General features: G+C 36.8%; 1 protein-coding gene across 24 annotated transcripts in view; it reads left to right on the top strand.

The window, feature by feature from the left end:
- Positions 1-24,366, top strand: part of ERC1 (ELKS/RAB6-interacting/CAST family member 1) — a 524,080-nt gene that overhangs the window by 385,258 nt on the left and 114,456 nt on the right. For all 24 annotated transcript variants that reach the window (XM_045463914.1, XM_045463916.1, XM_045463908.1 and 21 more), the window contains one exon: positions 12,237-12,381. In XM_045463914.1, coding sequence (XP_045319870.1) covers positions 12,237-12,381 — 145 coding nt within the window. The remainder of the gene's footprint in view (positions 1-12,236; positions 12,382-24,366) is intronic.

Below are 24,366 nucleotides of genomic sequence, written 5' to 3'. Positions count from 1 at the left end.
GGAATATTGTGAGTATTTAGTCATGGGAACAGTACCCACTTTTTTCAGGCAGTGCACCAACAATTCAAACGTTACACGTTATGTATAATGTTGGATATTGGATATTTTGTGAAATCAAGACACACTTAGCTCTGGATCATTCTGCAAGGTGGAGAAATGAGTGCCATGATACCATCGGCATTCTTCTAGCAAATGTCATAGCAAACAGACTTGGAATGCAGTGGAAGCTTAAAAAAAAAAAAAAAAGCAAGCTTCCACGGTAGCATAGTGTGGACAGCTGGTATGGACATGTTATCCATCTATGGCTGGAAAAGGTTAACTAAACAGTGGGACAGTGACAAAGTACAGGGATTAATTGCTTAAAGCATTCAATAATTCTTAAAACAGACATCTAAATAAATGGAGGTATGCTGGAGTTTGAATTCTGAGAAACAATGTTAAGAGTTTATTTTCCTTTGGAAATAGAGACATCCTTAAGAAGACACAATAAATGGTATAGCCTGAAAGTGTAAGTAGGACAATAACAGGTGTGCCTTATTTTGAAGGGACTACATCTTTATAAGAGAGGTTCATATTCTGAAATTTTCTGTTCATATTACACCATTAACCTTGAGGCAGAACAGATACTATTATGAAACAGTAAAGACAAAATAAAAAAAAAAACAATATAAATCTTTTTGTACATATCATCCCCAGATGTTACTGTGAACCCACCACTTAGCTTCATCTCTTGAGGCTCATGCTAAGCTGTTTCCCCCACCCCCAGCACTTCCAGCAGGAATCAGTGGGTTTAAGAACATAATTCACTAGGGATTTTGATAGGATTTGAATAATCCCCAACAAAAACTCCCTTGCCTGCCAGCTATTTTTAAAGACAGAAATTTAGAAAGTAGAAGATTCTGAGTTCACCTGTCTGTCTTGTGATGGCCCTTGCCATAAAGGAGGAAATTTGCCTATGAATGCATTATGAGATGTTTGCCTAAACCTTTTTTCAAATAATCTGTTGGGTAGAATTATACTGCAGAAGTCATCTCTGCATGATATTTCTGAGTCCAGTGATGGTCAATATTATTAGTGTCTGCAGTATCATCAGAATTTAAGAGTTTAAAATAACTGGTTATTTTCACTATAGAATTAGAAGGTTTTTATGTATTTATTGAATTAGGAACAGTAAATGCAAATACTAAATAAAAATTGAGGCTTGGCAAGCATGTGAGGAATCAGGGATACCTATAATACCTTACTGTTGGTCTTTTAAATTAGTTCATCTTTCTGTAAAGTAGTGGGTCTCAAAATTACCTTGACTGCTTCTTAAAAGTTATAGATACCCATCCTTTGAAATTCAGATGTAGTAGGTCAGCAGTAGAGCAGAGACTTCCATTTTTAATAATTTATTTTATGTTGGAGAACCAAATAATGGAGAACCATTATTTGTAAGGCAAGTCTGAAACATTTTTTAAAGTTATACAACTTTCCACAGCTATTGACCTAATCATTCTTGAGCTCTTCTTGGGTTTTGCAGGCAAATCTATTTCCCTCTCATAGCTGTTTTCCTCAGTAGACACTTTGGATTGCTTTTCATGTTCTAAGAATTTGCTTATCCATTTTCTCTTTATATTACACTTTGCCATAACTCTTGTATTTTCAAGGTTAGGATTTGTTTCTATTTGTTGTTATCCTGATATTTGAGAGTGATTTTTCTAAAGGAGAAGGGAGCTGAGAGGTTTTTGGTCTGCCATCTTGAAATAAGGAATCCAAAATTTTAATTAGAACTCTATTAGAGTTTTTTTAAAATTTTGACCAGGAGGGAAAAAGAAGGCATAGAAGTTTAGGGAAAAGTAGGGTCGGTGGAGTCTTTTTTTTTTTTTTTCTTTTAAGATGAACATCAATAATTGTAGCATGAGGAATTGTAGCATGAACAGTGAGTCATTTTAGATCAAATAAAACATATGTTTTTATTTATATGAGTTCTCTCTGGAAATAGCTGGACATTAGGTAGAAATCACTTCTATACAGAACCAGAGATAGGGACAACTCGCTCTAATGAACTGTGACTAGAACAAAGTCTAAGATTCTTACCTAAATGATATTGTTTTCCTTTCTGTATCTGTTTCATTATAAGTTGTAGTTCATTTTAATTTCATTGTGGTAAGTACACTTTTTTTTTTTTTTTTTTTTTTTTTTTTTTTTTAAGAGCAGGAACATGAGCAGGGGGAAAGGGCAGAGAGAAAGAGAGAGAGAGAATGAATCTTAAGCAGGCTCTACATTCAGCACAGAGCCTGACGTGGGGCTTCATTCCATGACCCTGGGATCATGACCTGAGCCAAAATCAAGAGTTAGACGCTCAACCAACTGCATAAAATATTGAAGGGAGTTTTGATCTCTGCATATCTGGATATCACAAAAAAATACATCACTCACTAGAATCTTTTAATATGGAGATTATGTAGATGCATTTTATATACAGTTTGGTATTTAAATAATTTATAGCTCTAGATTTCTTTTATTTTTTTTTTTAATTTTTTTTTAATATTTATTTTTGACACAGAGAGAGACAGAGCATGAACAGGGGAGGGTCAGAGAGAGAGGGAGACACAGAATCTGAAGCAGGCTCCAGGCTCTGAGCTGTCAGCACAGAGCCCGACGTGGGGCTCGAACTCACGGACCGTGAGATCATGACCCGAGCCGAAGTCGGACACTTAACCGACTGAGCCACCCAGGCGCCCCTCTAGATTTCTTTTAAAGATAGGTACTATGTACCATTATTTTACAAATTAGTGTGGATTCTGTAAATTTTTAGTGGATCATATTCTAATCAAGTAAAATGACACATTAAATGAGTAGATATTATCTTAACAAAGTAATCCTTTTTCTAGCATTTTTTTAAAGAATGTGTTCTGAGTTGGGTGCCTTGGTGGCTCAGTCAGTTAAGCGCTGACTTCGGCTCAGGTCATGATCTCAGAGTTTGTGAGTTCAAGCCCGGTACCAGGCTCTGTGCTGACAGCTCAGAGCCTGAAGCCTGCTTCAGATTCTTTGTCTCGCAAGAGCGCACGCGTGCTGCTCCTCCCCCGCTCACACTCTCTCTCTCTAATATAAATAAACAATATATATATACATATATATATGTATATATATACACACATACATATTCTGAGACTAATTCTGATCTCTTAATTTCTCTTCTAGTTTTTAGATTCCAGGTATATGGTCTATTTTACTATTTAGAATTTTCATGAAATTGGTTTTATAAAAGTGTCTCCAGGAAAGCAAAACTCTGGAGCGTTGCACCACATAATATATCATTTATATGATTGTGATTATTTATTGAGTTGAAGGTGTAGTTTTTGAACTTTTTACTTATTGTCAGCTAATCAGCCCCATAAAGGATGAAACTAATAGCTGATTCTTCATTACGAAACAAGGGGAGAAAGAGTAGAAAGAACGTCCAGAGTTTATTGAGACCTTATTTACAGTCAGGGAAGCTGCATTTTACTTAAAATATTCATGGAGGAAGAGCTGGATTCTGGTGTTTCTTAAAAGGAAGCTATTCTATTTTTGCATGAAGTTCTTTAGTAGACCTTTTATCTCCAGATTGTTTTATTCTGTTGCTAGTACTTTTTCAGGTGGCGTTGTCTTATAGCTGCAGAGAAGCTTTTGTGTAATTGAATATTTATTTCAAGTTTAATCAAATAGTAGAACTTCTATAAATATCACCTTCTATTTCTTGAACAGATTTTTAGTATTACTGTAAATGACTGTTAACATTGACAGAAAACAATTTTTTCACAGAAATTCTAAGTTACTTCCAGTCTGTAGATGTAGCACTGAAACCATGTTTCTATATTATACTTTTAAACTAGACTTAATAAGGGAGAGCAGAAGGCCAGTTTCATTCACTAAGTCCTGTCAGTGCTTCCACCTCAGACCTTTCCCCATCTGTTCAGTCCATCTGATTTTGCCTCTTGCCACCACCACTTCCTAGTCCAACAATGACTGAATAAAAGGCATAGATTCTTAGAGATCTGCTTTTCTTGTTTCAAAACATGAGTAAAGAAAAGAAGTTTGAAAGAAGACTTGGGAAAAATACTTAACAGTGTATATTTTATCTTAAAGGTCACTTAAATTGGGGGGAATAAAAATACATTGTATTTAAAGACATTATGCTAAATGAAATAAGCCGAATACAAAAGGACAAATACTATCTGGTCCTACTTACCAGGTTAACTAGGGTAGTTAAATTCGTAGAGAAGCAAGTGGAATGGTAGTTGCCCTGGCTGCGGGGAGAGGGAATGGGGAGACAGTGTTTAATGGATACAGAGTTTCAGTTGGAAAAAAAAAAAGTTCTGGAGAGAGATCATGATTTTGATGGTTGCAGGCCATTGTGAATATACAGTGCCACAGAATCATACACTAAAAAATGATTAAAAAAGCAAATTTGATGTTATGTATATTTTACCATAATGAAAAAATACATTGTGCTTATTGTTGTGTTTGCTGTGTAACATTCCTCTTTTAGAAAATCTTAATGACTTTAAAAATAACTTTATTGAGTTACAATATCAATACAATAAAATGTATACATGTTAAGGGTACAGTGTAGGAGTTTTGACAAATGTATACACTGTGTAACAACCACCATAGTCAAGCTATAATACATTTCCAGAAAGTTCTCTTGCTTCCCTGTCTAGTCAGTCTGCAGCCCCCAGCTCCAACCTCTGGGAACCTCTGCTTTCCTTTCTCTTTGTGGATTAGATTACAATTAATTTTTATTTTTTAAAACAAATGGAAAAGATACGAGCTTTTATTTTTTTCAAACAAATGTAGATACAAACATCAAGTTTTTTGCCAGTCTGAGAAGCAGGCAAAGCTTCATAACAGAAGTGTCAATAATGTCACAGTCGAACTAAATTGTCCAAACTTGTCATAATCTGTAGTGTGTGGAGATATCAAAACCCTCATATTTTAGAAAAAGTGAGGAGAAAAACTGAATACAGATTTTCCCTGCCAAATTTTGTTTAATCAACCATACTTACTAAGCTATAACTACTACCAGTTTCTTTTAACTTTGATTCTTTTCAAGGACTTCTGAAAAATAAGGTAGTCCGTATTGGGATAGCTCCTCTACCCACTCTTATGTCAGTGTATTTCTTAATATAAATCAGTTTTCTTCCCTTATTTCAGGCAGTAGATATAAAGCAAGAGAAGATTGAGAAGATTCCACATTGTTCTGGGCAAAGGCCTGGCTACGGTAATGTATGAAGATTACACAAGGCAGAACCCCAGCAGACACTATTGGATCAAATGCCCTAAGATAGTCTCTGTTTGGTGACATTTGAAAGTTACTTTCCAGCATCAGAACATAAATGTGATATTTATTTTATATTTCATATTCATTGTATAATATATCAGTTTATCATAATCCCACATGTGATCTTGAATCCAAAATTTAGACATAATTTTATTCTTTGTTCCTTAAAAATTATTTTTGTAATATGGGAATTTGATTCGTAATAAATCTCCAGCAATAGCATCCTAACCTTTCTGCTTTGAATATCATCCATTCCAGTCTCCCCTCTTTGCCTCTGAATCAGTCTTTCTAAACCTCTATTTTACTTTTCTAGTACTTTTGGTGCTTCCATTTTATCAAAATCAAGTTACTCTTTATTCAGTATTTTGAGTAACCCCTATATGTCAAGTTTTGGTCCGAACCCTCAAGGATTTCGTAATCCATGTTTATTCCTTTCTGCTATTCCAGACCATCTCTACTCTGATTCAAAGCCACCTTTTCAGCTTCTCTCATTGTTTCCTTTCCCCATAGAAACCCTCTAATCCAGTTACGCCATGTGTCCTCACATATGCCTGTGCTTTTACACTTGCCACTTTTTCTGTCTTTTTCATTATCTCTGTCAGAATAAGGTCCCTCTCAATTCCTATGTCCTCGGCCTAAGGTGATTTCTTTGTCTACTGTATTCCTTGAGCATCCACTACCCATATGATTTATTGGCACTTACCATTTATTATCTCATCTTATTAGTTATAGTGAAATCTTACAGTTAAAGAGGGTAGACATACCACTCAAAAACAAAACCATTTATACAGTATCTCTAATAAGCTCTCCAAACACCCAGTCACGGGAAGCTGTACCAATTTTTAGGCCTCCCAATTCTACTTATTAACAAGAGTTAACACATTAGATGTTCATTTTATATAAACTGAAATCTCTTTGTGACTTTCCTCCCTTCAGTGCCATTTGTGCCCTCTAGAGGAATACACACTAAATGTCTTATTTCTGCTATTCCTGCTCTTGTTATTCGGACAGCCATTATCATGTTGTATGGATAAATCTTTTTGGATTAACATGCCCTTTTATAACCCTATTCTGTCACCTTCCTTTGGATACCCTCTAATACTGTATCTTAAATTATGTCATCCAGAATTGAGCCTACAACTCTAGTTGTCATCTGTCTACTTAGAGTAAAACAAATCTTTCTTTAAATGAAATGTAAATTAGCCAAAGTTAGTGTCTCTTTCCAGTCTTGGTTTCTTTCATATTTTCAAATTTTTCCCTGTTCTCACTGCTCATTTGCCTTCTGTGCTACTGGGACCCGCCCCCCCCCCAAAAAAAAACCACTTTAAAAATACAATGAAACATAGCTTTAAAATAAGGGAATACATTGGAATAATTGGGAAAACAAACCACCACATTGGATAGAAATGGAGTCAGAGTTGAAAGAGGTATTAGTTCAGAATACATTTGTGAAGTACCTACTCCATGCCAGGAACTATTCTTGGCACTTGGGGTATATTAGTGAACAAGACAGATGAAGATTCTGCCTTTATGGAGCTTGCATTCCAGCTATTTCAAAATAAAGGCTTTAGGCAAAAAGGAACACTGGTGAATAATAATACCAAAGTATAGAGAGTAACTCATACCAAATAAAAGAAAAAAATTGTAAATTTTTAGGCACATGAAATACAGAAAATTAATTATGCTTACAAGCTTCTGGTGTTCAAAGCCATGAATTAAGACTCTAGAAGGAAAATAGTATATTTTAAAAATTAAAGATAGGGGTATTATTTACAATAGCCAGAGGCGAAAACAACCCAAAGTCCCATCAGCTGATGAATGGATAAACAACGTGGTGTATACCTACAGTAGACTATTACTCAGCCTCAAAAAAGAAGGAAATTATGACACATGCTACCCATGGACCAACCTTGAGGACACTGTGTTAAGTGACGTAAGCCAGACACAATAATACAAATACAGTGGGATTCCCTTTATATGAGGTTCCTGGAGAGATCAAATTCATAGAGACAGAAAATAAATGGTGATTGCTAGGAGCTGGGTTGGGGAGGCAGAATGGGGAGTTGTTTAATAGCTACAGTTTGAGTTTTGCAAGATAAAGAGTTCTGGAGATTGGCTGCACAACAGTGTGAATGTATGGAACACTACTGAATGTAAACTTAAAAATGGTTAAAATGGTAAACTTTTTGTTATGTGTATTTTATCACAATTAAAAATAAAAACTTAAAAAAAATTAAGTTAGCTAATAAATTGAAAGACCAACAAACCCATAGAAACATTAGAAGAAAAATTTAAAGATATAAGCCATAAACATAATACAGTTGGGGAAGCCAGCCCTGCACATGTAGATGAATTGACTGATATTTACAGAGCACATACCTGTTAGTATCATTTAAACTGTGAATTGACAGGAAATGCTAAATAGAGAAAAGTTAGCAGTCAAGTGAGGAGTCAGGTTTTAAAGGCAAGAAATCTACAGGCATTTCAGGTAGAAAGCATAGCATAAATCTGAGTGAAAAGTGGTAACTCAGTGATATAGGGTCCTTGACAGTGAAGAAGAAATGGGTTGAAAATTGTAGCTGGTTAAATATTAAGCCAAAGCACTTGATGTGGTAAGAAACCAGATTAAAATGAATTGGGAGAGTTGGACATTATACAAGGACAGAGAAATCAGAATGGGTTCAAGAATGATATTGACCCATGATAAAAGGATGGTAGTGACTATGATAGTGAATCTGGAGATACAAAGCCACGATATCATTAAAAACTATTAGAAAGGAAGAACCAGCAAAATGTGAATATTGGTTATGAAAAGCAAAGAACTCAAATTATTTAGATGTTGTCAGCCAGTGGATCTAGAAATATGGTGATTTAATTAACACTGAAAGAGAAATTTGTTATGGTAGATGGAAAATTTTATTTAGTGTTGACATTCTACATTAAAGATATTTCTGGGTACCTACAGTGGAGATAATAAGACATTGACCGAAGCTTGAAAGGTCAGGCATTTCAGTCAGGCTTGCCCAAGTAGCCTCACCTGCAAACTGTTTTTTACTGAGCTTAATTAAGGTAGTGTGTGTGCCATACTCTGAGACCTCTGTAAGTGAAGTTGGAAAAAATAATAATCAAAAGGATTTTTTTTTCATCTCATTGATGGAAGAGTGGAAGAGATATCACAGTAGTTTACTACTCACTCTGGATAGTTAAATGGTTAAATAACAAGTAAAGGAGGCATTAGAATCAAGGAGGCATCGATGAGAATTTAGATTTCAGATTTATCTTAAAATTGAAGTAGATTAAACTATGCTTACATGTCCATGACAATAATACATCCAAAGCAACTGACGTATTCTTGCTTTCATCTGATCTCCCAATGTTTTCAGTAGTTTGTGAAACTTGATTGTGTAATCATTCAATTTGAAATATCCAGTTGGAGGAAGAGGGAAAAATAAACCTTGGTGGCATCCCTTCATCCACACTCCTTTTCTGTCTGGTGTTTCTACTAAAAACATATATTTGGAATTCACTGTTAAATTAACCACCATCATTCCAACACTGATTATATTTCTTATTTACTAGCGATAGCTGTCTAATGTTTTGTTGTTCTCAAGGATTCAGGCATTTTCAAAAAGATTTTGAGCTCCATTTGCTTTGAGTATTTGCCTCCTGTTTCCAAAATTTCTCAGAAGGGAGAAGGGGACGAAGGAGGTGGTCTTACTATTTCTTGAAGCTCAAATGACACAGAAGAGTACTTTTAGAGACATCTTGATTCTATTAGATTTTTCAGGTCAAAGGGCAGGTTCAACTGTTATGTAGTTTAAAGCACCAGGGATGGAGTGAAAAGACCTCTTTAATGACTTAAAGTTGGGTTTCTGCTACTACCCACTCATTATGCAAGTAATATGGCATGTTAGTCAAGCAGTAGGGGGTCACTAATCACTTTGAAAGGTTCTGTGTATACATTTTTTTTTTAACTGAGGGAAAGGCTTTAACAGAAGAACAAGGAGAGTAATTTAGCAGGAAGAGCATTGCAGTTCTTATTTTGCTCTGGGCTGTGGCATACATATATTACCTTTCATATTATATGTGCGTATATTACTCCCTCGGGGCTCATGGGAAATGAAGTCAGAATGTGCTTCACTAGCGAGTCTTCCTCTTCTGTAGATAGACTTGAGTTAGTAAGACTCTTAAAGCCAATAATTATTAATCCTCATCAAGGTTCATTTTCTTTAAAATAGCCATATTTGATTTTGAATAGGTGACTTCCACATCTCAAGCAATTGACTCTGAATAAAAAGGAGCTGTTTCTGGTATTTTTATTTTCTTCTTTATAGTTTTCTGTATCTTCCAGTTCTTCCATGAATGCAAATTACTTTTATCAAAGTTACCCTTTTTGTTCCCAAAGAACCAGTTATATTTAAGAGTTAAGTGGCTACTGAAATAAGATTATTTTTGTAATTTGTTTTTTTTTTTCCACGCTAAATTCCATTTCCTCTGAAAAGCAGGGTGTTGGCTAAAATTTTTTTGTTTTGACACTTTTGAGTGCTCTCTGTAAAACTTAACCATGTAAGTTCACCTATACCACATGGTCTTTACTACCAGATGTATTGAGAGAACAACAATTTTTCTTATTCCCAGAAATTAGATGGTTGTTACTATTTATTACATTTAATATTCTTGCCTCTCTTTGGAATTTTTTCTTCTGAATTTTTAATGAAGTTGTTCTCCCCTATAGTTGTCCATTTCAAATTTACCAAAATTGTAGACAAGAGAACAATACTATTTCTTTCCAAAAACAAAAACCTAAAAACTAATATACTCATTAAAGATTCTGACATTACCCAATATATATGTGCAATATATAATAAAAATATTTTATTCTGGACTATCAATTGCCCTTTGTAGGCACATACACATGTAGAAATCAGTATCAAGGGTATACTTTTAAAATGGAAAGGACAATGGTATGTTAAACTGTTAGGGAATTTTCAGTGATTGTGAGCAATGGGTATGGGAGATGAAGTTTTATTCTGTGCAGTTTGTAGCATATTATCAATGCTTAATAAAAAATAACATAAGTGAAATAATAAAATTTCAATTTGAATTTTATATAAAAAGAGAAAAAGATTTAAAATGATATATCTTAGTAAAAAGGCATTATTGTAGTGGCTCACACTCTAGTGCCACATCCTTTATTTTAAAATTTAGAATCTGAATTGTCACCTGTTATATCATATTGCAGTTTGGGAATGTGACATTTTACCCCAGAGATTAACTGTACCGCACTAGCTGGCCAAGCATATCATTTATAAAAGAATTTGGAATTCGGTCAAGATGCTTCACCAACATAGAATAATGTTTACTATTTCACATTATGAGGCTTTCCTTGAGCACAGAATGGAACTCAGATCCCATCACCTTTGTATCTCGCATTTGCAAAGGTGCTTATTACTTGATCTAATTGCATACAGTCATTTATCTTTCATTCATCTTCTGTTATTTGCCTGCTGCTAAATGTGTAATTCTGACTATTGGTGCACAGAAATGCTGCAGCACCCTTATTGAGAAAACACATTTCTCATTCCAGCGTTGTCAGTCTTTGAGCTTCCCCAAAGGGAACAGATGACAGCAATCAGCAGGAAATTGTGCATAGTGAGACCAACTTGAACTCCTCCACCTTTAAGCTCATTTCACCACTTAACATTTTTTTCAAGTGGTCAGTGGATATATTTAGACTATTGTTATCCCTTTGGTGTTGATTAGAACTTCACGAGATAAGCCATCTGCCATTTTTTTAGAATTCTATAGAGTGTGGGGACAGTGGAAAATTAGACTGGGGTCACTGAGAATCTTCTTTCCTTCCAACAGCAAAGACTAGTTAAACAAATCTTCATTTCCATGATGTAAGCTGATCTATATCCTCTATTTGTTAGTACTGCTTGTTCAGAGTTCTCCAGACCTACCCATCCAGAAAATAGAAAATCCTTGTCAGAATATGCAAAAGAGAGTCTTCCAGTTTGTGGCTAAACTAAAACTCTTCCAGATGACTGCTATTGAAGCATAATTGTCTTAACAAAAGACAGAAGCAAGGTTAAACTTGGGCAGTTCATTCTCAGATTCAGCATTTCCTTAGGTCAAAAGCTCAGGCCACTTAAATAGTTCCTGTAAGTCAAATCTGCCTTCTTAGAGATGACTTAAATAAAAGATGCGCTATTGAGGAATGCATTTTTGACTGTGAGACTAATTGTTCACCAACTTCATTCTGATTATTTTGTAAATTTCTCCTGTTCACCCCTCTTAAATCCCACCTTCTTTTCCTCTGGATGTGAACCAAAAAGTCGTTAGCCAAACCACAAGGAATCTGTAAGGTTTAAGTTATTGTTTCAAAGTGCACAGATCATTGCCAAATAAAGCCATGACTGGAAACGTATTTGCATTGATGAGAGAAAGAGAATTGTAGATGTTTAGAATGCTCCAAGAACAGATGGCTGATTTTCTAAATCCTATCTACTAATGTTTACAATTTGTTATTCACTCTGTACATAAAAATGTTTTCAGTTTCAGTAATGCCTCAATTTGCCTGGAAGGTACCAAATGCTTATCAAAAGAATAAGTTAAATGAGTCAAATGTATGGGTGACAGTATTATTCTTAGTTTAAAAGTCGTTAGTTTTGTTTACTTTCGAGTTTAACTATAACTATAGGAGCTCTTTATTAAGATGTCTGTATAACATGTGATAAAGACATTACAATCAGAGAAACCTGACTGGGATTCCTGGCTGCACCATTACTTGGTGTGAATTTGGGCAAGCTATATAAGCTCTCGGAGCTTTGGGTTCATCACCCATAAAATGGTGTGATAATAATAGTAACTTCAAAGGATTGTTTTCAGGATAAATGAAAGCCCTGGAATTTTCCTTATTTTGTAGGCAAGAAGCTCTTCTGGCTGCCATTAGTGAAAAAGATGCCAACATAGCTCTTCTGGAGCTTTCATCCTCTAAGAAAAAGACCCAAGAGGAAGTGGCTGCACTGAAGCGGGAGAAGGATCGTCTGGTACAGCAGCTCAAACAGCAGGTATAACTAAATGCCAGGGAGGGCCCCACCATAGAGGGTCAGTAGGTCCAGCTTTCACACCGTTCCCTACCTTTATCTTTGCCAGCTTGTATTTTAAGGTCTCGTGTCTCATATTAGACATCTGATCTTTGTATCTAGTTAGTTTTCATAAGCAGAGACTTTAATCTTCACAAATCTCTGGCTATATCTAGGAATTAGAGATGTCACAAGTCTCTCATGAGAAAGTTTTTTTGGTTTTGTTTTTGAGAGAGAGCGAGCGTGCACATGCTCAAGCTGGGAAGGAACAGAGGGAGAGAAAGAAAATCTTAAGCAGGCTCCACACCCAGCACAGAGCCCGACCTGGGGCTCAATCCCACAACCATGAGCTCATGACCTGAGCCGAAATCAAGAGTTGGTTGCTTAACCAACTGAGCCACCCAGGCATTCCTGAGAGCATTTTTTAACTTGTGCAATGGCTGGATGAAATTAATGAAATTCTGCCCAGGTGAAATGAAAAAGGCTCATTTCTTTTGAATGATCCAACCAGAGTCCCACTGTAGAAGGCATATTTTTACTAAAACAATTCTAGCTATTCAGAGCTAAGTATGTTCTGAAGGTAAGGGCAAAGTTTTGCCCTTTTCTTTTCCAACGTAAACCCTCCCCAAATGTAATGCTTAATATTTATGTAAAACCTGTAGAAATAAAAGCTAAACACTTCCCTTTTGTTGATGGTTGGACAATGTTGTAAATGTACTTAGTGGACAGAACTATATACTTAAAAATGGTTAAAATGATAAATTTTTTGTTATATATATTTTACCACAATTTTTAAACTGGGGGGAAAATCTTTGAAAATAAACAGAAAGCTGAATCTAAGTTCCCTTCTTTATCTTTAATGCTCTTCACTGGCCATTCTTGTACTGTTTGCAGTGCCCACAAGTCATGTCTTCTAGTATCATCTCCTTTATTCTCAGATACATTTTCTGTGCGTTGCGTCTGCCTTCATTTGCTCTTCTGTCTGAAGTAATAAGACTGGGAAAGAGTTTTTCAAGTGAAGGAATTTCTTCTTTTCTGCTCTAGGGGATCATTAATTGATAGTATTTTTACATAATATTTAATGATTGGGGCGCCTGGGTGGCGCAGTCGGTTAAGCGTCCGACTTCAGCCAGGTCACGATCTCGCGGTCCGTGAGTTCGAGCCCCGCGTCAGGCTCTGGGCTGATGGCTCAGAGCCTGGAGCCTGTTTCCGATTCTGTGTCTCCCTCTCTCTCTGCCCCTCCCCCGTTCATGCTCTGTCTCTCTCTGTCCCAAAAATAAATAAACGTTGAAAAAAAAATTTTTTTTAATGTTCAAATTAACAAGAATCAGTATTTACACAATAAAAATAATTGTTTGTGGGCCATTATTAAAACTGTGTAGAACTAGATTTTATGTTTCTGTGGCCAACTTTGCTGAGAAAATACCAAAAGATGTCCCTTTTCTTTTCTTTTCCTTTCTTTTCTTTTTTCTTTTTTAAATATAATTTATTGACACGTTGGTTTCCATACAACACCCAGTGTTCATCCCAACCAGTGTTCATACATGCTACATTTACATCCCTCCTCAATGCCCATCACCCACTTTCCCCTCTCCCCCACCCCCCATCACCCCTCAGTTTATTCTCAGTACCCAAGAGTCTCTTATGGTTTGCATCCCTCCCTCTCTTTTTTTCCCCCCTTCCCCTCCCCCGTGGTCTTCTGTTAAGTTTCTCAAGATCTTCCTGTGAGTGAAAACATATGGTATCTGTCTTTCTCTGAGGATGTCCTTTTCTACAGGATAGATAGATGACTAGCAAGAAAACCCAACCCACTGCTCATTTATAAGCAAAAGAAACTTTTCCAGTGTCCTAAAATAATTTGTCATAAGAAGAGGACATCAACCAGTATTTGGATACCGGTTAAGTAAAGCAGGAAGAATGTGCTTAATTTTAAAGACATCTGGGGGTGCCAGGGTGGCTCAGTCGATTGAGCATCTGACTTTGGCTCAGGTCATGATCTCGTGGTTCATGAGCCCAAGCCCCACATCAGGCTCTGTGCTGACAGCTTAGAGCTTGGAGCCTGCTTCAGATGCTTGTCTCCCCCTCTCTGCTCCTCCCCTGCTCACACTATCTCTCTCTCAAAAATAAACATTAAAAAATTTTTTTAATTAAAAAAAAATTTAAGATGTGTACAGTAGTTCAAAACTAAAATTTGGCTTATCAAAGCTGATAGTATGAGTTGAATGGTGGTTGCAATGGCCTAGGAGGGTAGGGGAAAATGTGTGGAGATGTTGGTAAGGGGTATGAAGTTTCAGTTATGCCAGATGAATACGTTCTGGGGATCTAATATACATCATGGTGGCTATAGTTAGAGTGGTTTAGTCAGTGAAGCATCCGACTCTTGATTTCGGCTCAGGTCATGATCTCACACTTTGTGTGATGGAACCGCAGGTGGAGCTCTGTGCTGACGGCACAGAGCCAGCTTGGGATTCTTTCTCTCCCTCTCTCTCTGCCCCTTCCACACATGCTTGTGCATGTGCACTCTCTCTCTCTCTCTGTCTCTCAAAATAAAAAAAATAAACTTTAAAAAAAGGTAACTGTGAGGTGATAGAAATGTCAATTAGTTTTTTATTAGTTTTGTTGTGATAATGATTTCATAATGTATACATATATTAAAATATCATGTCGTATACCTTAAATATGTGCAATTTATATTTATTAGTTATACTTCAGTGCGGGGAGCTGCTAATATATGAAAAAGGACGGTGTCGTTGAAGAAAGGCGTTCACTAGTTTGTGAATATGTGTATGTAGCAATATCAGTTCTCCTAAGTAGTTAGACCTAAATATATAGACATAAGATTTAAATAGTTAATGATCTCTCTAAGATACCAAAGATAATAAAATGTCTAGCAGACTAGAGTACTGCATCTCATTCATAGTAGCTTTTGATTACTTGGTTCTCAAGGCTATATGTTTTCAGTAGGTGAAAGTTAAAGATATCAATTAACCCATGAACTTATAATCTTTAAAAATAATGGCTTAATGCCTTTACATCTAACTATATGCCCTGAGTATTCTATAGTGATGTGATCTATGTAAGGAGAAAGATAAATGTAGTTCTTGGGAGTCCTTCCTAACAGTGTTTTCCTGTCTCCTTTCCATGTAAAGTTTCATATTCCTGCTGTCTCAAAGAGTATCTAGGATGCTATGAGCGAGAAGGAACCGGTCTTGCCAAAGATATTTGATTCTTTAATTTTTCTAAGTGTGTGTACTAACTTTTAGACAAGGGAGAGGCCTTTTGGAAAGCGGATATGGCATCAATATTGTTTTAATTTAAAGCTTCTAGTCCTTGACTTGCTGGAATGTGCCTCAATCTAAAGGCCATTTCCTAACAAGGAAGCAGGCAGCGTTGACCGGGCTTTCCAGTAAATGGAGCTGCCACTGCCTGATGGGCTCTTGGCATTCATGGGTAGTTCCTATTGTCAGAAAGAGATGAAGCAACAAGGGATTTACAGATTTGGGGGTCACCCTCTAAGATGGTCCCAATTTACATACCCACCCGAGGGTAACTTATTTCCGTGACTCATTCATGGCAAAGCAGCACTTGGAGAGGCTGCATCAGAGGAAGGGGCCAGAGCCAATGAAAAAAATAAAACCTAAAGGTTGTCTAACAAACTCCAGATGTGCTGTGGTGGGTGCCAACCAGTGTGTTCGGATTATAAGTCATGAAGAAGCCCCTGCTGTGATTGTCAAGCACCCACGCTGGATTTAATGTAAACTCACATGGAACCCTGGAAAGCATTAACACAATCTGTTGAGCCACAGCAGCTGTCACAAGATGGCCTTTCTCTCAGCATTATTTTCTTCTTTTCACCTCAAGAATTTTATAGCCTCCATATTGTATTTGCTGTTAGTGTGAAGTCTGGCTCTGCCCCTGTGTGTGCTCTATGCAGATGTGCCGTGGGCAGATAGGGCTTTTTGAGACAAGCTACATGGTTGGGTTTGTTTTGTTTTGCTTTCTTTTGTTTCTGTTTTTTTAAAGGTCAACTATAACTTTATGAGTAAATGCTACAAACTTAAACTGATGTGGTTTGAATCTAGACAGTCTCATTTACAACTATAATTTTGGAATCCTCTGCATTAGGATGAAATGTCAACAGCATATTCTTTTATTCCAGCATTGTCTAGGCATGAGGGATATAAAGACACAGTACTTGCCTTAAAGAAGAAGCTCACAGGGTAGTGCTTAAAATACTAGTTGTTCTAAACATTTGGCAAAACCATTCTGTAGAAAGTAATCTTACCATCATTTCCTGCTGACAGCCTCAGCAAATCATCCCTGCATTACGTGATTTATTTGCCCATTCATTTCACATTCTTTGAGTATCTACTGTGTGTCAAATATTGTATAAATGTCTTCCTAGTTAACAACCTGGCAGAAAGCTAATCAGACCTAGATTGTACCTCTCTCTAGCTGTCTCTTTTACCAAAGAGACAAATTATTTCTCTGAGATTCATCTATAGAATTTGGGTAATGTTACCTGCCTCACAGGGTTGGTGTGAAATTAAAGAACACAGCAAACCCATAGCACTTAGATTTCCACTTTCAGAGATCCCTGTTCCACAGTGAGAACTGTGCTATCTCTAGGTGATACATGCTACATTGAGGGAGGGGAGAGCTTCAGTAACTATGGCTCTCCTTCTCAGTCATCTCTGATAGCTGTTTACTTTCCAGTATGACTATTGTATTTAGAATTATATAGCCAGCACATTGTGTTCTACTCCTGTGAGGAAGAACATATTTCTCAGAGCACTGAAGAGAATAAGTGGTACTTTTTATCCTTCCTTTTTCTTTTTACCTGTTTTTTCAGTGATAGAACTATAATACAGCATTTTTCAAAAATAATTCCGATATATCTTTTTTAAGTCTTATAGTTTCATCATAGAAGATCATTGTTTAAACGCCCACCTGCCTGAAGTTGTCAGGGCTAGGAACGTTACCACACCCAAACATGTATTCTCACTCTCTAGTTCTGTGTGACTTTCTGCTTGCATACATGCCTCTTCTAGCCCTGACTCATACAAGTTCTCAGAAATATGTGAAAATAGGATAACTACAAAAATAGCTACCACTTATCAAGTGACTATAATATGCTGGGCATAGTTGCTTTATACACATCATATCTAATCCTCACCACAGTTCTGTATGGTATTATCTCCATTATGTAGATGAAGCACCTCAGACCCCAAAAGATTAAATTTCTTGGCTAAATTTCCACAGGGACTAAGTGGAAGGACCAGAGTTCATTCTCTTCTAACTCTTTCCATCTTACATGGAAATTCCAGACAGTTGCTAATTAGGAAAGTTGTATTGCAATTCGAATAATACAAACAATGTTGTTTTAAGTTTTTATGACAGTTGTTTGTTCCCCTGAGAGATGGGAAAGGGTATTTTTTATATTTCAATACTTCCCCTCTCTTCCTCTGAAGAACCTGAAACAAAAAAGAAATGGTGTGATTTGACTCTGTTCTCCAAATTACTAAGAGAAATGATATGAACTTGAAGCTGCAAAAGTACAGTGAGATATAATTTAGCTTCTTTTCTGTCTTTGGAGATGGCAGTACTCTATCAGGACTAAACATGCTGTTGTTCTAACAGTGCACCTTCACTTTCACGTCCTGCCTTCTTTGAACCATCTGCAAATCGCTCCTAAAAGCACCAGCTGGGAGCCAGCCTCTCAGAGACTTTGACCACCCTGAATATATGGAGACTTTCCAACTTCAGAGTGATTATAAAAGAGTGTTTGGTCCCCTGGATCCCTGATCAGTGTACGGGTAGTGAAGAGATATTCTAACCCTGCAGCTGTCCAGCAGGTAGCCTCTGTGGCCAGTTTGTTTGGCCTTTATGTGGGGTTAAGAAAATTGCCCACATAAGCTCTACTATCCCTGACCTTTATCATGTGTGAACATGACGTGCATGAAACAAAGAACAATTACAGGTTCCTTCTAAGAGCAGACAGTCATAGTAGTCATTTCAGGGTCCTGTGGGTTTAAAACTATTGTTATTAAAGAATATTTAGCTGACCACCCACTTGAGATTTAGACAGAATTAATTTAGTTGCTTTTCGGGTTGAGTTTCTTTTTGAAGAAAACAAAAATGAGAAAAATAATCTGTAGTAGCTACCTCTAAAATATTAATTTTTCATAATCACAGATTACCCTGGAAACTTGATGATGTTATCCACTGTGCACTTTTCAACTCTTGAGTTCTGTAGGCAAATGCTCTACTTTCTATAATAGGATAATGCTAAATTAGGTCTAAGTAAGATAAGTAGTCAAGTCAATTCACTCATAATGAGAAGCACAGAATTTTGATTGGTTCCTTTTTTTTAATGAATCATTGCTTTTGAGTTATATCACATAAAATGTTTTAAGCTTTAACCTTTTCTTCTCAAATATTAATTTCTCATATTCATAATTTATTATGAAAATCATTGTCAGCATTAAACCTGTGATTCTTTATACCTTCTATATTCTCATTCTCCTGCAAGACCTGAACTATTCTCATTGATGATGTATTAAGACAACTATCAGGAAATGTCCTGTGTGGTGTACTGACGTCAAAAATCAGTTGAGTTTTTAAAAGATCTTTATAAAATCAGAATGGCCTCACATCTTTTATTATACCCTCACATTTGGCTATATGTGACGCGGAACATTCATCTTGCTCCCCTTTGGGAGAAAAATTTCACAAAATTTTGTCATCATTTTCTAACAACATCTCCTGTGAGGAAAAGAGGTTATTAATATTGTAGTTCCAACTTAGAATAAACTGAGGGTTGATGAGGGGTGGGAGGGACGGGAAAGTAGGTCATGGGCATTGAGGAGGGCACCTGTTGGGATGAGCACTGGGTGTTGTAAGGAAACCAATATGACAATAAATTTCATATAAAATAAAATAAACCTACCCCAGGAAAACAAAAACAGTAACAACAACAACAAAAAATAACAATAATGTAGTTCCAGAGGCGCCTGGCTGGCTCAGCATCCAACTTTGGCTCAGATCATGATCTCGCAGCTTGTAGGTTTGAGCGTCATGGCGGGCTCTGTGCTGACAGCTCGGAGCCTGGAGCCTGCTTGGGATTCTGTATCTCCCTCTCTCTCTGCCCCTCCCCTGCTTGTATGCTCGCTCTCTCTCTCTCTCTCTCTCTCTCTCTCTCTCAAAAATAAACATTAAAAAAAAATGGTGTAGTTCCATTTCACAGAAGGTAAAATCAAGGCCACTGACCAGCTAACAGCATAAATCACCTCTAGGTATCGAAGGCTTATAAGAAGAGTAGATCTGTACTTTAGCACAGATAGCATACACCGTCATATCAGTGTTCCTAATTGGAACTCTGTGGCTATAATTCAAGACAACCTTAACATTTTCCCTGCTGTCCAGGAATCTCTTCTTCCTTGACCCACACCCTTTACAGTTAACAGATCCTTCTAGACACTCACCTAAATTAATTTTAGCAACATTTGCCAATTATTATTTAGTGTTTACTATGTACCAAGCCCTCTTCTAGGTGCTGGTGATAGAAGGGTGCAAGCAAACATGGCTCTTGGAGACTTCTCTTTATTGTATGTTCAACTACTTCGGCATTTCCAGGTATTTTGTCACATAAGAATTTTCACGTCACCTAATGTGGCAAAGAAGTTGCTGTTCTTTCATACTACACAAGAAAATTGAGCAAAAACATATATCAGTGATTTGTCCCACAATTTCAGATTGTTCAATCTGTCTCATTTTAAGAACTCTAAACTAAGTTTAATTTGTCCTTATTTTATATATTCTCAACAAATTGTCAGTTTCCAAAATGCTCAAATAGAAGAATTATAAATAGATTAAGGATAGCTAAGTTCACTAGCTGAGTAGGTGTGAAGAATCATAAATAATGCATATACATATTTTAGTGGATACAGAAAAACCTTGGATAAGTTGCTGTGTATCTGTGCTTCATTTCCCCCAAGTTAAAATGATTATTATCTCTCTCCTGTTTCTGTTCAGGAAGTTTGAAGATGAGTTAGAACCAAGATCTTCTGGAGAACAGTAATACATAAGTACAGAGCTGTGTGATGTGTATATATACCTACAGATAGATGTATCACTCAGGGAAGCTAGCTGTCAGACAGATACTAATGCCAAGGTTCATCTGCACAGTGCTCAGCTGACCAGAGCCTGCTCCTGATCTCTTCTCACTGTTCAGTCTGAATATCCCTTTCTGTTCACACAATCCTTTCCCAGTTGTCCCAGTTCTGCTGCCTTGCAGTTACACCCAGGTGATCCCTATTGATACTGGAGGTAATCCTATACTCTTCAGTCAAGTGTTTCCATATACTTTTTTACTTTTCTATTGTGTTGTGTGTATTTTATTTGTTTAACCCTCACAAGACCACTTTATTTCCCTAATCTCTAAGTTATTGATGGAAATGCGTTTCTTCAGTGTTGCTCCAAGTATTTTCAAGAAGCACAGTATGAAAACTATCTGAAGTGAATTATACTTTAAGTAATTGTCTTTTATTCAGTTCTGTTCACTCTCTAGATAAGATTTTTAGTCTCTTGCAAGGAGCTTCATGTGACATATGTGATACCTTGCATGATACTTTTATTTATTGCTTTATTGGATAGTGCTAAGGACTTTGACAGCCACTAATTAGGCCCAGGAAACTGGCCTGTGCTTTGAATTGGCACTTACTGCATCTAGCATTATACCTTCATGCATTTGTAAACCCGTATCTATACATTCTTCAGACTTCCTTATCCTTGTTAGAATGCTGGTTACTGATAATGACAGTATTCAGTGTTCTATCCATATAGCTCACTCAGAAACAACTTATTCTATAATATAGACTTGTTCTCTTTTGCTTCCTTTATTTGGGTTATTTTATTACTTTTGTTAATAGTAAACTGAATGTGTGTATAGGTTAACACCGTTCTTATTTTGACTGTAGATCCCTTTTCTCATGTTATAAGGCTGACCATTGGCCCAGATGACAAAGAGAGATATGTCATCTCTTCCTCCTCATTGAAGGCTACCATTATAGTAGCATGATATGCTAACTGTGAAGTTATAGTTGAAAAGGTACTTCTCATAACCACCCCAGGCATTTGGAACTTTCCAAATAAACTATCTTTTGGATTAAATTTCTCATGCTTATCCATGGTCCAAAGGAGAATAAATTTTTGAAAGTTCAGTAAATTCCTTTTATTTGGTACTGAGGGTTAGGGTGCAAAAAAATATCATTTGTTCCAACTCCAACTTTGAGGCACATGTTTTGTTTTGTTTTGTTTTTATCACAGTTTCAATGAAAGAAAATGCTATTTCAATATTGATTCTAAGTAAGCCAAGCTTAAATAATTTTATTTTGTTTGAAGTGTCTTCCTCTACCTATCTCATAGTTTTGAGTAAAGAATGTAAATCTATTGCTTTGTATGTAAAAATGTGATTGCTTCTTATTTACTAAGTTTTGGGAAGAACTGGCTCAAGTTTGTTCTGAAAAATGAAACTATGGGTCAGGTATGTTAAAAAAAAACACATCAACTCAGATTTGGTTTTCATATTCTTAGCCCCAGGCCCCAACCCACTTACTGAAGTGACATTTAGAACTGCTGAGTTAGAGCATGATAATAAATAATTGGATTCTTTCTTTTCAGACTTATTGTTGGTTCTCTGTAGTATGCATAGTTGTTTCTGAACAGAGCTAAAATAATGTGAGGACATACTAATCATCTACTAATATGAACTCAGTTTGGTGAAAGCCATGACTTTGGATTTATCATTTTCTTTTACTAAAAGAAAAAAAATTATGAAAAATCCTTTTAACTAGCCAAGAAAATAGACATTTCAGTAGGGTCCTTACTCATGTTAAAGATTTTTCCATAGGAATGAAATTTGTCATGGAAGTGTGTTGCCAGTAAGTTTATTATTTGTTAAGTTCCCAATAAACACAAAAAAGGACCAAGCTGTCTTTGGGGTGGAAACATGATTGCTTTTCTTTCCTCTTACATAAGAAGCAAGAATGAACAAGGATATACCTTCAGGCCTCTAGTTGGAAGTCTCCTTAACTAAATCACTCAGTTCATTAAGTGCAGTTTTTTACTTTTCACATTACAGCTGGTAATGTTGTTGCTGAACTTTCTGCTCCTACTTAACAAGGATCCCCATAACATGTGGCTCACTTCTCTTGAAGACCCCATTGATAGTCTCATCAAAACCTGTATCTCTACTAACAGTCTATTCAAGGCACATTACATTTTCACTAACACTCTCCTCAAAATCTTTCCAGCTCTTCCAGCTTCCACCCCACTGCCCAATTCCAAAGCCGTTCCCACATTTTAGGTTTTTGTTGTGGCAGTTACCAAAATCTATTATCTGTTACTGCATAAAAAATACCTTGAATTTAGTGTCTTAAAACACCAAAACTTAGGGGTTCCTGGCTGGCTCAGTCAGTGGAGCATGTGACTCTTGATCTCTGGTTGTACATTTAAGCCCCATGTTGGTTGTAGAGATTACTTAAAAATAAAATCTTACACACACACACACACACACACACACACACACACACACACACACACGTTTATTATCTCACATTGTATCTTAGTGTCAGGAATCTGGGAGCAGCTTAGCTGGTTGTTCCGACTCAGGATCCCTGATGAATTTGCAGTCAGGCTATTGGCCGGGTCTACCTGAATGCTTGACTGGAACTACAAGATTCACTTCCAGATTCACCCATATGACTCTTGGCTCTACACCATTTAAGGCTTTTCTAGAAGGTTACTCATTACATGGTAGCTGGCTTCCCCTGAGCATGTGATCCAGGAGAGAGGAAAAGAGCAACAAAGATGGAAGCCACAATGTCTTTTGTAGTCTAATTTCAGAAGTGACATACCATTACTTCAACCTTATTCTATTAATTACATAAACCAACTGTCTGTGATGTGAGAGGGAACAACACAGTGGTGTGAATAACTGTAAACAGGGATCTTTGCAGAATGTCTTGAAGGTTGGCTGCCACAAGTGAATGAATAAACAATTTGTGGTATGCTCATGCAATGAAATACTGCTCAACAATAAATAGGAATGAACTACAAACACAGCAATGCGGGTGAGTCTCAAAAACACAACTGAACAAAAGAATCCAGACAGAAGAATATTCCATATTTATATTAAACTCTAGAAAAGACTTTTAATTTATGACCTCAGAAAACAGGTAAGACAACAAGGCAGAACTGATTTCATCTTCCCTACCTCGACTCATAAGCAGGGCCTACATTGGGAAAGGAACAAGTTCCATTCTCTCTCTTTTTTTTTTCCGCTTCCTTTGGTGTTGGGGTCCTCAGTGCTGATACTGCCTCTCTGACCAACATTGGCCCCCAATTCCTTGAGGAAAGCAGTAACTGAAAGACACAAACCTGGCTGCTTTCTGTAATGTTACTTGACTCACAGGAAAGTTCTATATCCTTGCCATGCCAGATAGTGAGAGTGAGAATCTATAGGCTGCCTCAGTACTTCTCTGTCCATTCTTCATCTATCGCCAGTTTCTTTTTTCCTTCTCGGATAAGCACAAGGCAATTCAACAAGGCTGATTGATGCCTAAGGAGGTACCAAAGACAGGAACGAAATGCCAATTTCCTTTTCTTTTACTCTTACCCAGAGTTTAGGATTGAATATACTAGGATTTAGGATTGACTTCTCTTCGAGCCCTCTCGCTTAGCTTGGACACAGGGACCCTAGTGTACACTTACATAGATCCCTGTGCCATCAAGACTACTCTGCCAGTCCTGGCACCACACTCCCAGCCGTCTCAGGCTAAAAAGGTATGTGCTGACGTGTTGAACTAGTGGCCAGTCATACCTTTTCTGCCACCTCTTAGTAGCTCTATATAATATGGCTTGGTTAGCTCTTCTTTGTCCCCAGCTTTGGTCCCTGGTCACTAATTCTGG

This window comes from Leopardus geoffroyi, chromosome B4 (genome assembly GCF_018350155.1).
Source record: "Leopardus geoffroyi isolate Oge1 chromosome B4, O.geoffroyi_Oge1_pat1.0, whole genome shotgun sequence".
Classification (NCBI taxonomy): Eukaryota; Metazoa; Chordata; class Mammalia; order Carnivora; family Felidae; genus Leopardus; species Leopardus geoffroyi.
This window is presented reverse-complemented; position numbering and strand designations above follow the sequence as displayed.